General features: G+C 46.7%; 1 protein-coding gene across 1 annotated transcript; it reads left to right on the top strand.

Annotated features, from left to right (window-relative positions):
* Window positions 1–7,149: 7,149 nt before the first annotated feature.
* On the top strand, window positions 7,150–11,069 carry LOC121872755 (inhibin beta A chain-like). The gene is made up of 4 exons (XM_042375806.1): window positions 7,150–7,392; window positions 7,565–7,804; window positions 8,118–8,330; window positions 9,349–11,069. Exons 1-4 carry the CDS (start codon window positions 7,345–7,347, stop codon window positions 9,517–9,519), a joined length of 672 nt encoding a protein of 223 aa, XP_042231740.1. The 5' UTR covers window positions 7,150–7,344; the 3' UTR covers window positions 9,520–11,069.
* The last annotated feature ends 1,916 nt before the right edge of the window (window positions 11,070–12,985 follow it).

The following is a 12,985-nucleotide window of genomic DNA, read 5'->3' as shown; positions in this document are numbered from 1 at the left end:
GACACTCAATGTGTGGGGCCTGACAGTTACCACAGTGTGGGGCCTGACACTCACCATTGTGTGGGGCCTGATAGTTACCACAGTGGGGCCTGACTCACCATAGTATGGGGCCTGACAATCACCATTGAGTGGGCCTGACAGTTACCACAGTGTGGGGCCTGACACTCACCATTGTGTGGGGCCTGACACACACAGTGTGGGGCCTGGCAATCACCATTGAGGGGCCTGACAGTTACCACAGGGGGCCTGACACTCACCATAGTGTGGGGCCGACACTCACCATTGTGTGGGGCCTGATAGTTACCACAGTGTGGGGCCTGACAATCACCATTGAGTGGGGCCTGACAGTTACCACAGTTGTACCTGACAGTCACCACAGTGTGGGGCCTGACACTCACCATAGTGTGGGGCCTGACACTCACCATTGTGTGGGCCTGATAGTTACCACAGTGTGGGGCCTGACAGTTACCACAGTGTGGGGCCTGACAATCACCATTGTGTCGGGCCTGGACAGTTACCACAGTGTGGGGCCTGACAGTTACCACAGTGTAGGGCCTGACAGTTACCACAGTGTGGGGCCTGACAACCACCATTGAGTGGGGCCTGACAGTTCCACAGTGTAGGGCCTGACAAACCATTGAGTGTGGGGCCTGACAGTTACCACAGGGGCCTGACACTCACCATTGAGTGGGGCCTGACAGTTACCACAGTGTGGGGCCTGACACTCACCATTGTGTGGGGCCTGACAGTTACCACAGTGTGGGGCCTGACACTCACCATAGTGTGGGGCCTGACAGTTACCACAGGCCCACTGCACTGAGAGGGGCCTGACAGTTACCACAGTGTGGGGCCTGACACCACCATAGTGTGGAGCCTGACAGTTACCACAGTGTGGGGCCTGACATTACCACAGTGTGGGGCCTGACAGTTACCATAGTGGGGGCCTGACCTCACCACTGTGTGTGCCTGACAGTTACCGCAGGTGGGGCCTGACACTCACCATTGTGTGGGGCCTGATAGTTACCACAGGTGGGCACAATCACCAATTGAGTGGGGCCTGACAGTTACCACAGTGTAGGGCCTGACAGTTACCACGGTGTAGGGCCTGACAATTACCACAGTGTGGGGCCTGACAGTTACCACAGTGTGGGGCCTGACAATCACCATTGTGTGGGCCTGACAATCACCATTGGTGGGGCCTGACAGTTACCACAGTGTGGGGCCTGACAATCACAATTGAGAGGCCTGACAGTTACCACAGTGTGGGGTGACACTCACCATAGTGTGGAGCCTGACAGTTACCACAGTGGGGCCTACCACAGTGTGGGGCCTGACAGTTACCACAGTGTGGGGCCTGACCACCATAGTGTGGGGCCTGACAGTTACCACAGTGTGGGCCTGACACTCACCATAGTGTGGGGCCTGACAGTTACTACATCGGGGCCTGACACTTACCACGTGTGGGGCCTGACAGTCACCATAGTTTGAGGGCTGACAATCAACATTGTGGAGCTGACAGTCACCATAGTGTGGGGCCTGACACTCACCATTGAGTGGGCCTGACAGTAACCACAGTGTGGGGCCTGACATCACCATTGAGTAGGGCCTACAGTCACCATACTGTGAGCCTAACAGTTACCCCGATGGCCTGACAGTTACTACAGTGAGCCTGACAGTACCATAGTGTGGAGCCTGACAGTTACTACGTGTGATGCCTGACGGTTACTACTGTGTGGGAATGACACTACAGTGTGGGGCCTGAGAATCACCATCGCGTGGGGCCTGACATTTACCACAGGGCCTGACAGTCACCAGTTTGGGGCCTGGCAATCACCATAGTGTGGGGGCGACAGTCACATCACCATAGTGTTGGGCCTGACAGTTACCACAGTGTAGGGCCTGACACTATTGTGTGGGGCGTGACAATCACCATTGTGTGGGGGCCAGTCACCATAGTGTGGAGCCTGACAGTTACCACAGTGTGATGCCTGACGGTTACTACTGTGTGGGGAATGACAGTTACTACAGTGTGGCCTGAGAATCACCATAGCGTGGGGCCTGACATTTACCACAGTGGGGGCCTGACAGTCACCCTAGTTTGGGGCCTGGCAATCACCATAGTGAGCTGACAGTCACCATAGTGTTGGGCCTGACAATCACCATTGTGTGGGGGCTGACAATCACCATTGTGTGGGTGACACCATTGTGTGGCTTACAGTCATATAGTGGAGCCTGACGTTGCCACAGTGTGATGCCTGACGATTACTACTGTGTGGGGAATGACAGCTACAGTGTGTGGGGGCCTGAGGATCACCATAGCGTGGGGCCTGATAGTTACCACAGTGTGGGGCCTGACAGTCACCATAGTGTGGGCCCGAAAGTACACAGTGTGATGCCTGGGATTACTACTGTGTGGGGAATGACAGTTACTACAGTGTGGGGCCTGAGAATCACCATAGCGTGGGGCCTGACATTTACCACAGTGTGGGGCCTGACAGTCACCCTAGTTTGGGGCCTGGCAATCACCAAGGTGGGAGCTGACAGTCACCATAGTGTTGGGCCTGACAATCACCATTGTGTGGGGGCAAATTTGGTAAGAAGTCACACCATCCTCGACACCGGCTCCTACTACCACCTGAGATCCCTAGCCCGAGAATTGCTGTTCGACACCACAACCACATCCAGCCCATACGTGCACGAACTGATCGCTATAAGAACAGCCCAGTCCCAACCATTGTAAAATTATCAATAACTTGTAATAAACCAGTGTATTCACTCCCAGTAAATACTACTTCTTGCACTGTCACTATGTTGAAATGCACTGTAGTTTGAGCTTTTCCCCATCTAGTTATTATATATCTTATTTGTATCACTTATGTTACTTGTATATTATTTGTAATTCGAAACCCATTCCCCAAATATGTAACTGTATATTTTCAGCCTTCTGGCTGCCAAGCCTTCAATAAACCGTTAATTATTATTATTATTACTCATAACCCTCGCCACGAGGAGTGGGTCACAACCCTCACCACGACGTATGGGTCACAACCTTCACCACGAGGTGTGGGTCACAACCTTCACCACGAGGAGTGGGTCACATCCCTCACCACGAGGTGTGGGTCACAACCTTCACCACGAGGAGTGGGTCACATCCTCACCACGAGGTGTGGGTCACAACCTTCACCACGATGGTGGGTCACAACCCTCACCACGAGGTGGGTCACATTCACCACGAGGAGGGGTTACAACCTTCACCACGACCTATGGGTCACAACCTTCCACGAGGTGTGGGTCACAACCTTCACCACGAGGAGTGGGTCACAACCTCACCACGAGGTGGGTCACAACCTTCACCACGAGGGTGGGTCACAACCCTCACCACGAGGTGGGTCACAACCTTCACCACGAGGAGGGTTACAACCTTCACCACGACCTATGGGTCACAACCTTCACCACGAGGTGTGGGTCACAACCTTCACCACTAGGTGTAGATCATAACCTGCCACACGAGGGTGGGTCACAGCCCTCACCACGACTTATGGGTCACAACCTTCACCACGAGGTGGGTCTCACAACCTCACCACGGAGGTATGGGTCCAACCTCACCACGAGGTGTGGGTCACAACCACCACGAGGTATGGGTCACAACCTCACCACGAGGTATGGGTCAACCTTCACCACGAGGTGTGGGTCACAACACTCACCACGAGGTAATACAACCCTCGCCACGAGGTGGGTCACAACCTTCACCACGAGGTGTGGGTCACAACCACCACGAGGTGTGGCTCACAACCCTCACCACGAGGTATGGGTCACAACCTTCACCACGAGGTGTGTGGGTCACACTCTCACCACGAGGTGTGGGTCACAACCCTCGCCACGAGGTGTGGGTCACAACCTTCACCACGAGGTGTGGATCATAACCCTCGCCACGAGGTGGGTCACAACCCTCACCACGACGTATGGGTCATAACCTTCACCACAGGTGTGGGTCACAACCTTCACCGAGGTGTGGGTCACAACCTTCACCACGAGTGGGTCACAACCTCTCGACGTGGGTCTGCTTCACCACAGTGGGGTCATCCCTCACCACGGGTGTGGGTCTAACCTTCACCACGAGGAGTGGGTCACATCCCTCACCACGAGGTGTGGGTCACAACCTTCACCGAGGTGTGGGTCACAACCTTCACCACATGGTGTGGTCACAACCTTCACCAAGAGGTGGGTCTAACCTTCACCACAGTGTGGGTCACAAACCTCACCACGAGTGTGGGTCACACTTCAAAACAGTGGGTCACAACCTTCACCAGGTGTGGGTCTAACCTTCACCACGAGGTGGGTCTAACACCACAGGTGTGGTCACCTTCACCACGAGGTGTGGGTCTAACCTTCACTACGGGTGTGGGTCAGCAACCATCACCACGATGTGGTCACAACCTTCACCACGGTGGGTGCAGCCCTCACCACAGTGGGTCACAGCCCTCACCACGAGGTGGGTCATAGCCCTCACAGTGTGGGTCCTATCTACATGGTGTGGGTCACAACCTTCACACAGGGTGTGGGTTGCAAACCTCACCACAGTGTGGGTCACAACCTATCACGAGATGTGGGTCCAACCTTCACCACGAGGTGTGGGTCACAAACTTCACCAGGTGTGGGTCACAACCTTCACCAGTGTGGGTCACAACCTTCACCACGAGGGTGTGGGTCACAACCTTCACCACGAGGTGTGGGTCCAACCTTCACCACAGGTGTGGGTCACAACCTTCACCACAGGTGTGGGTCACAACCTTCACCACGAGGTGTGGGTCACAACCCTCACCACGAGGGTGTGGGTCACAACCTTCACCACATGGTGGGAGGTCACAACCTTCACCACGAGGTGTGGGTCACAACCCTTCACCGAGGTGTGGGTCTCCACCTTCCACGGGTGTGGGTCTGACCTTCACCACAGGGTGTGGGTCACAACCTTCCCACGAGGTGTGGGTCACAACCTTCACCACGAGGTGGGTCTCAACCTTCACCACGAGGTGTGGGTCCTAACTCACACAGGGTGGGTTTAACTTCACCACGAGGTGGGTCTGTTCCCTCACCACGGGTGGGTCACAACCCTCACCACGGGTGTGGTCTAACAACACCACGAGGTGGGTCATAACCTTCACATGGTGTGGGTCACAACCTTCACCACAGTGGGTCACAATTCACCACGGTGTGGGTCACAAACCTCACACGAGGTGTGGGTCTCACGAGGAATAATGTCAGCTTTACCACGAGGTGTGGTCTAACCTTCACCACGAGGTGTGGTCTAACCTTCAACGAGGTGTGGGTCACAACCTTTACCACAGGGTGGGACACAGCCTTCACCCATGGTGTGGGTCACAGCCCTTACCACGAGGTGTGGGTCACAACCTTCACTACGAGGTGCGGGTCAACAACCATCACCACGAGGTGTGGGTCACAACTGCTCAGGGTAAAATCCCTTCGGTAGTTATATGAGCTTGTAATTTACTGTTCACAGTTATTGTACTGTACACAGGTAATATGGTTTCCCATTTTCGTCATTCTTCGCTGCACCGACTCCAGTGAATTGATATCCATTCTATAATAAGGGCACCAGAATTGAACCGCATAATCGAGGTGCGGCCTGACTAGCGCAAAAATATTGCAATATGACCTCCGCACTGTTCCCACTCTTTTCAAGACTCGAGGAAATTTTCATCGGCCTTGGAATTTTTGTCTTCTTTAATTTATTTAGCTTCTAAAGAACATCCTCATTTCTGGTAATCATATCCTTTAGTTTTTCTTCTTCATTTCCCCTAAATATCGGTTCCACCTCTGGCGTTTCCTCGTGAATTTCTTCTGTGAACACCGATAAGAGCTGTTTAATGCTTATTTCCTTATCTCACCATTCACTTCCCCTATCTCGGTAATATACTGGCACTGGGTAATGTACTGTACACAGGTAATGTACTATACACAGGTAATGTACTGTACACAGGTAATGTATGTACTGTACACAAGTATTGTACACAGGTAATATACTGTGCACAGGTAATGTACTGTACACAGGTAATGTACTATACACAGGTAATGTACTGTACACAGATAATGTACTGTACACAGGTAATGTATGTACTGTACACAAGTATTGTACACAGGTAATGTACTGTACATAAGTAATGTATTGTACACAGGTAATGTACTGTGCACAGGTAATGTACTGTACACAAGTAATGTATTGTACACAGGTAATGTACTGTACACAGTAATGTATTGTACACAGGTAATGTACTGTACACAGGTAATGTACTGTACACAAGTAATGTACTGTACACAGGTAATGTTCTGTATACAGGTAATGTACTGTACACAGGTAATGTACTGTACACAGGTAATGTTCTGTATACAGGTAATGTTCTGTATACAGGTAATGTACTGTACACAGGTAATGTACTGTACACAGGTAATGTACTGTACACAGGTAATGTACTGTACACAGGTAATGTTCTGTATACAGGTAATGTACTGTACACAGGTATTGTACTGTACACAGGTCATGTACTGTACACAAGTAATGTTCTGTATACAGGTAATGTTCTGTACACAGGTAATGTTCTGTACACAGGTTATATACTGTACACAGGTAATGTTCTATACACAGGTAATGTTCTGTATACAGGTAATGTTCTATACACAGGTAATGTTCTGTATACAGGTAATGTTCTGTATACAGGTAATGTTCTGTATACAGGTAATGTTCTATACACAGGTAATGTTCTGTATACAGGTAATGTTCTGTACACAGGTAATGTTCTGTACACAGGTAATGTTCTGTACACAGGTAATGTTCTGTACACAGGTAATGTTCTGTACACAGGTAATGTTCTGTATACAGGTAATGTTCTATACACAGGTAATGTTCTGTATACAGGTAATGTTCTGTATACAGGTAATGTTCTATACACAGGTAATGTTCTGTATACAGGTAATGTTCTGTAAATCAGTAAACAAGTGTTTTTTTTACCTTTTCTTCACGTTTCCTTGATTAATTAAAGGTGATCGTCAGCACACAGTTCCATCAATAATCAACCTCATCCCCAAATAAGAAATTATCATTAAATGAAATGTCAAAACGCACATATTAAGCCAGATGTCACAACGAGTCATAAGCAAGTCAAAAGTCATCATCAAGTAGACTAATCGTTATGTAACTCATCATCTTCAGGTCAAAGGTCATTACAAGGCGTGTCGTGTGGGAGTCACCGGAAGGCCGCTTGCTTCCTCTTCACTTTAGAGGGGTCATCGCCGCTGGGCGTAGCAGGAGCGACGTTGTGGTTGTGGAAGATGAAGGACCTGGCCGACGGTCCCTCACAAACCCTGACCATCACAGAGGTAAGTCTCGACTCACCTCTGCTATACACTTACTTTTATCCTTCTGTAAATGAGGTTCGTGTCTTCATTTCTTTCCCTTGTAAATTTTCTTTTGTACGACAATATCATGAATTTTATTTTAGGAACTGACATTCGAAAGAAAAGAAAAATATTATGGGTTTGTCATCCGCAGGTGACGCCTACGACCCACCACGCGACGCCTCAAAGAACGATCCTGGCCCATAAGAATACTACAGTCAGTAGCGACTGGATGGAGGTCGACTTAAGTGGGGCGATGGGTCGGTGGGTGGCCAGTGGGAGGCACCAGGTGATGGTAGAGGTGTCTTGCTCCACCTGTCAGGGATCCCTCTACTCCATGTCTCACCTCCCAGAACACCGTTCCTTTATCGTCGTTACAACACAGCAGCCCCAGGTCAGTGCTCTTTAATTCAAGAATAAACTACTAATTTGTTTTAGTAATACTACTGCAGTGTCATACTTAAGTGTCGTATTTTTGCAACATTGTAGAAAGTTAAAAGGTGTTGTATATTTACGTGATATCTGAAAGTTCGTTTATTTTATTGTTTACTGTATGTGAAAAAAAATTTCATAGATAAAAGTTCTAAAAATTATTATCAGAAATATTATTTTAATTATTTTAGCAATAACATAAAAACTGGAGGTCATGAGTAACAGCCTGGCGGAGAGTAGTGTAGGTGAGTTATACTGTTACTGGTGTTCTTCAGGTACGCAAAAGACGTTCGACCCAAGAGTGCCCCTCACTGTGGGGTGGCGGATGCTGCAGAGCTTCCATCACCGTCAGTGTGGAGGAGATGGGTTGGGACGACTGGTGGGTACAGCCTCAGAGCTTTACCTTCTACTATTGCCATGGCGCCTGTCAATCTACCGCCGCCTCAGCCAATGCTGAAGGGATATCTCGCTATAACAACTTACTCCAGGTAAGTCTGTTTTACCAGGGAGCCTTTATGTTGCTTTAAAAACATTAGGTTTCTGAACTCATTGGGATAAAATTATACAGATGTACCAATCTCCTATATTTAATAGTTGTAAGCATTTCTTTGCAGGACAAAGTGAGGAACGCTATACGGTATACACACATTATTGTATAATGGTGTTGATTACTTTCAATGTATCCTGGTGTACAGTAGTGGTGATGGGCACGGTCAATGTGCCCTGATGTACAGCCCACGTGTGTGTGTGTGTGTGTGTGTGTCATTGGTTAGAGCGTTCTCCTAGAGAGCGAATGGTCGCAGGTTCTATTCCATGGGCAGGAGAGAAGGACTGGGTTCCTATACAATAGCCCTTGTGCACTTAGCAATAAATAATTTGTAGCAGCTGAATGCTAAAATTCAGAAATCAGCACCCGTCCACCCACCCTGAAGTATAGGGTAAAGACTGTTTAATATCACAATGTTACTAAACTCTGTTCACTCCAAGCTTGCATCTGAGCCAAATAAAAGGGGGTTCATGATTGGTCGGGTCACGCTGGGTGGGTATGCGCAGGAGTTAGGGAGGTTAATATAGCTGGACGCCACTGATCTTTTTTTTTTAACTTTTTCACTGTAATATACCTACGTTATCAATGTATTTCACATACTAATTTTTTGCTTCCCCAGCTTCGGATATCATTCTAGATCAACATTTAATTCGTAATATTTCTTGTCCATTTCCCTTCTTAGCTAATACATTAACCTAAAAAAGGGGTCCCCCAGCAACCGATGGATGGTACAGGGAAGTACAGAGTCAAGTGAACCTCATTTAATTAACTCCAGTGCCCCCCCGGCTGAATAGAGTAAGTAGAACACGACATATATTATACCAACGCACCTCATTCCGCCAGCCAGTCAGTCGCATTGTTAAATATTTTTCTTGGCCCTGGTTGCTGAGTACAGTAATACTACGGCCGTGTTAATTATGATAAACATAAATTGAAGACAGTGTTGGTTGTATCTACAGATGCTGGTGATGCGGCAGGCACCTGGGTCGTCCCTGCAGGAATCTCTTGCCCCCTGCTGTGCTCCCACCTCCTACTCCTCCATGCGAGTCCTCTACCGCCTCAGCGAAGAAAGAGTAGTACAAAGAGACATCCCCAACCTACTGGTGGAGTCCTGTGGTTGTAATGATTAGAAAATAGCGTAACAAAGTGACAAAGGTGATATTAATATTAAGACAAAAGAAAGCTTTCCTACGACCTAACAACGTCATCACTCCTACAGTAATTACACATCTGGAGAACTTCCTTCAAGTACTTTATAAGAAAGATTAATTATAACCAGTGCAGCGAGTGGTCAGTATCTTCTTGGTGGTGATCACTGCCTTTATGAATGGTCAGTGTCCTTATGATGATGGTCACTATAGTGAATGGTGTTGATTAGTCACTGCCTTTTGGTGAGTCATCACGGTCCTTGTGGTGGTGATCGATGCTACAGTGAGTGGTGTTAATTAATTACTTTCACTGTATCCTGGTGTAGTGCCCACTAGTACAGTCAGTGGCGATGGGCACGGTCAGTGTACCCTGGTGTAGTACCAACGTATATAACACATGTCGCTTCTCAGTAGTACTGTACTAACCTCTGAGATAAAATGTGCCTTGTGATGTTACACCAAGATCTCATTTTCCTTCAGAAATTCTCGTTTATAAAGTGACACTCTTTACTGTCTCAGAGAGTCTGTAATGTATCCAGTCCCATTCAGAAAGATTAGAACCGATATGTTAGATTTTTTTACGTGATAGAGGTAAGAAAACACTTGATTTACCCAGAGACTAAATTGAGTCCATATAATTTGTGCCGAGCAAGATTAACACACTGCATGTGGGGTCTCATAACTCCTTCATACTGTACCTTACTAAATATGTTAATTTCAAAAAATTATGGCTACGTGACACGCCGTTGTCATTGACATCATTTATAAATTCTAAAATGCACTTTAAATGTGCATAATCCTAGATTTTTATTTATCAATACATTCAGAACCATTTAATGTTTACGAGTCAGAGATAAAATTACACTCAGCACTTGTATTGAATATGAGTATTACACATCTTCCTTTGGTAGCAAAAACTATAAACCTTGGTAAGGATTCGGAGAAGGACACCCAAGGAAATTATTAACAAAATAGGTTTTTATAGTTTTTCACAGTATTTCAATTGCATTTAACTCTCATTTCCGTCGGTAATGAGCCATTGTGGAGATGTGATCCCCTCCCACTACTAACAATTTTCATTGCAAAAAAGAGGGCAGAACTTGAAGTACAGTAGAGGGAAACTGTGGCGTAAAAACACGAACAAAACTGACCAAACATTTCCAAACATAATCTAACCTAACCTAACCAAACCAAACCTAACCTTAATTATCAGAAACTGGAGGATAAAGTGATGCTACATGTAGGATGAAGTGTTGAAGTATGTGGTCTTGTGTTCGGCTTGGAACTTGTACCGAGCGAAATATTATCGGTAATGTTGTTTTTTATTGCCGGCACGAAGCACCCAACTCTTTCTTTTTTTTGTGTATGAACGCCTGTAAAAGGATCCACAAAGTTTTCACCGTGGTTGACAGTTCTCTGGGAGTAACCAATGACACCAGGGATATTGTACTCCCTCCAAAGGTGTAATGGTCAGCATGCTCGCCTCGCAAGCTAGCAAACCCGGGTTCGATCTCCGGGCAGGGTGAAATTATGGGCAAGTTTCTTTATGCCATTTGCCTCTGTCTACCCAGCAGCAATTGGGAACCTGGATGTTAATCGATTTGCTGATCGTATTCCGGGGTAATGGTTAGCCAGTGCAGTTGACGAGCTGTCCGGTCTTCTAGGACTATTCCTTGGCACTGGGTCATGCAGCTCATTAACTTAGGGTGTGGTTGTTGTGTTGGCGACAGCTTCTACACCTTAAACAAATTCACGCCTGGGTGGCCCTAGCGCCGGTCATCCTCGTTGCACGAGGGATAACCATTAATTATTAGTATAAATGATACTACCCACTTTTATAAACCGCTGACATTGGTGGTATGAGAGTACAGTATCTGCACTTCACGGCTACGATTGTATTTTAATTTTCCAAACTTGCTTTAGTCCACTTAAACCACAACACCACCCCCACCCCCTAGGGGTTCCTGGTTATCCAACCAATGTTCACGCATCTCAGAATAAAAGCTTTTCCTGTTTACGACAGTTTCAAATGATACATCCAAGTTTTTTGCAATGTAACACTCATTAAATGCCTTCCTTATAAACGCATTACAAAATAACAAGTTCCTTCACGGTAACAAGTGTACTTTGTCAACAAGTGCCCCAAAATGCAGAAACCGAAAACCCACAGTGAGATTCTGATTTGCGGGACACAGTCGCGTAAGTAAGATGTAAACATTTTCTCCTACGAAATTTTACTTTAAATGATAAGTCCACTACAGATGAGGTTCATTTTCTTTGTTACATATTTTTAGAACATAAGAACATAAGAAAATAAGGAGTCTGCAATAGGCCGGTTGGCCTGCGCAGGCTGCGCATGGCAGCCCCTGTCGAGAATTACAACCACTCTCTTTCATCCATGAATCTATCTAGCCTCCTTTTGAAACCTTCCAGAGTTCCAGCACTTACCACAAAGTTGGTAAGCTTGTTCCACTCGTCCACCACCCTATTTGTGAACCAGTTTCTTCCTATCTCCCTCCTAAACCTAAACTTATCCAACTTAAATCCGTTTCTCTGAGTCCTATCCTGCGCGGATATTATAAGAACTTTATCTATATCCTCTTTATTTATTTTTTCACCATCCTTCATATTATTTGGCATAAACAATTTATCTATCTATCCTTCGTTGTCGTGACATTGTGGCAAGTGGTGCTTAAGGATAGTTTTTAGTATGTGCTTCAGATTTTTTTCATTCAAAAGGGCCTGGATGTGGAAATACATATTAAAGTAGTGAAAAAATACGCATTCAATGTTGCTTACTTTGTTTACCTCCCTGCCTCCACATCTAGTGGACTCAACAAGGAAGGAAGCCCGTGATGATGAACTTGTCCTGCGTATTTTAAAAAATTAACACTACTTTTGCTTACATTGTTCTAGTAGGCTGTTCTACAGATCTGTTAACTTGAATGAAGAAATAGTTCTTTATAACTGCACTTGCATAATCACTAGCCAGCTTCAGTCCATGTCCTCGTGTGTGTTACATGTGGTATCTTGTAGAAATGGTCAGCGTTCATGTATGCCATCCTCCGTAAGATTTTAAATTTCTATATTACATCTGGTCTGTTGTTTCTTGTTTGAAGATTTGCCATCCACTGAGGCTTTAGACTATCTGAAAACGCGAAGTCTCATTTTATAAATGATTTTAGTTGCCCTGCGTTACAGTTTCTGGTGATTATGTATATATTTATACTGGATTGCTCTATCAGTAATGCCTGTCTGGTCTACCTGTAGGTCCAATGAGTGCTATCCCCGATGAGTCCCGTGTTGGCACAGGAGGAACCCGGAATCCACGGATAAAACCGGTAATGTTCAGTAATCATACTGAACAACAACCCTTTTCACATCCAACCCAGTAAAAAACCCGGGGCACACTGATGAGAGACAGGCTCGATAATGATGTACCACCGAC

Source organism: Homarus americanus, unplaced genomic scaffold, assembly GCF_018991925.1.
Source record: "Homarus americanus isolate GMGI-L3 unplaced genomic scaffold, GMGI_Hamer_2.0 scaffold39155, whole genome shotgun sequence".
In the NCBI taxonomy this organism is placed as follows: Eukaryota; Metazoa; Arthropoda; class Malacostraca; order Decapoda; family Nephropidae; genus Homarus; species Homarus americanus.
Note: the sequence above shows the minus strand (reverse complement) of the source record. Positions and strands in the feature narration are given on the sequence as shown.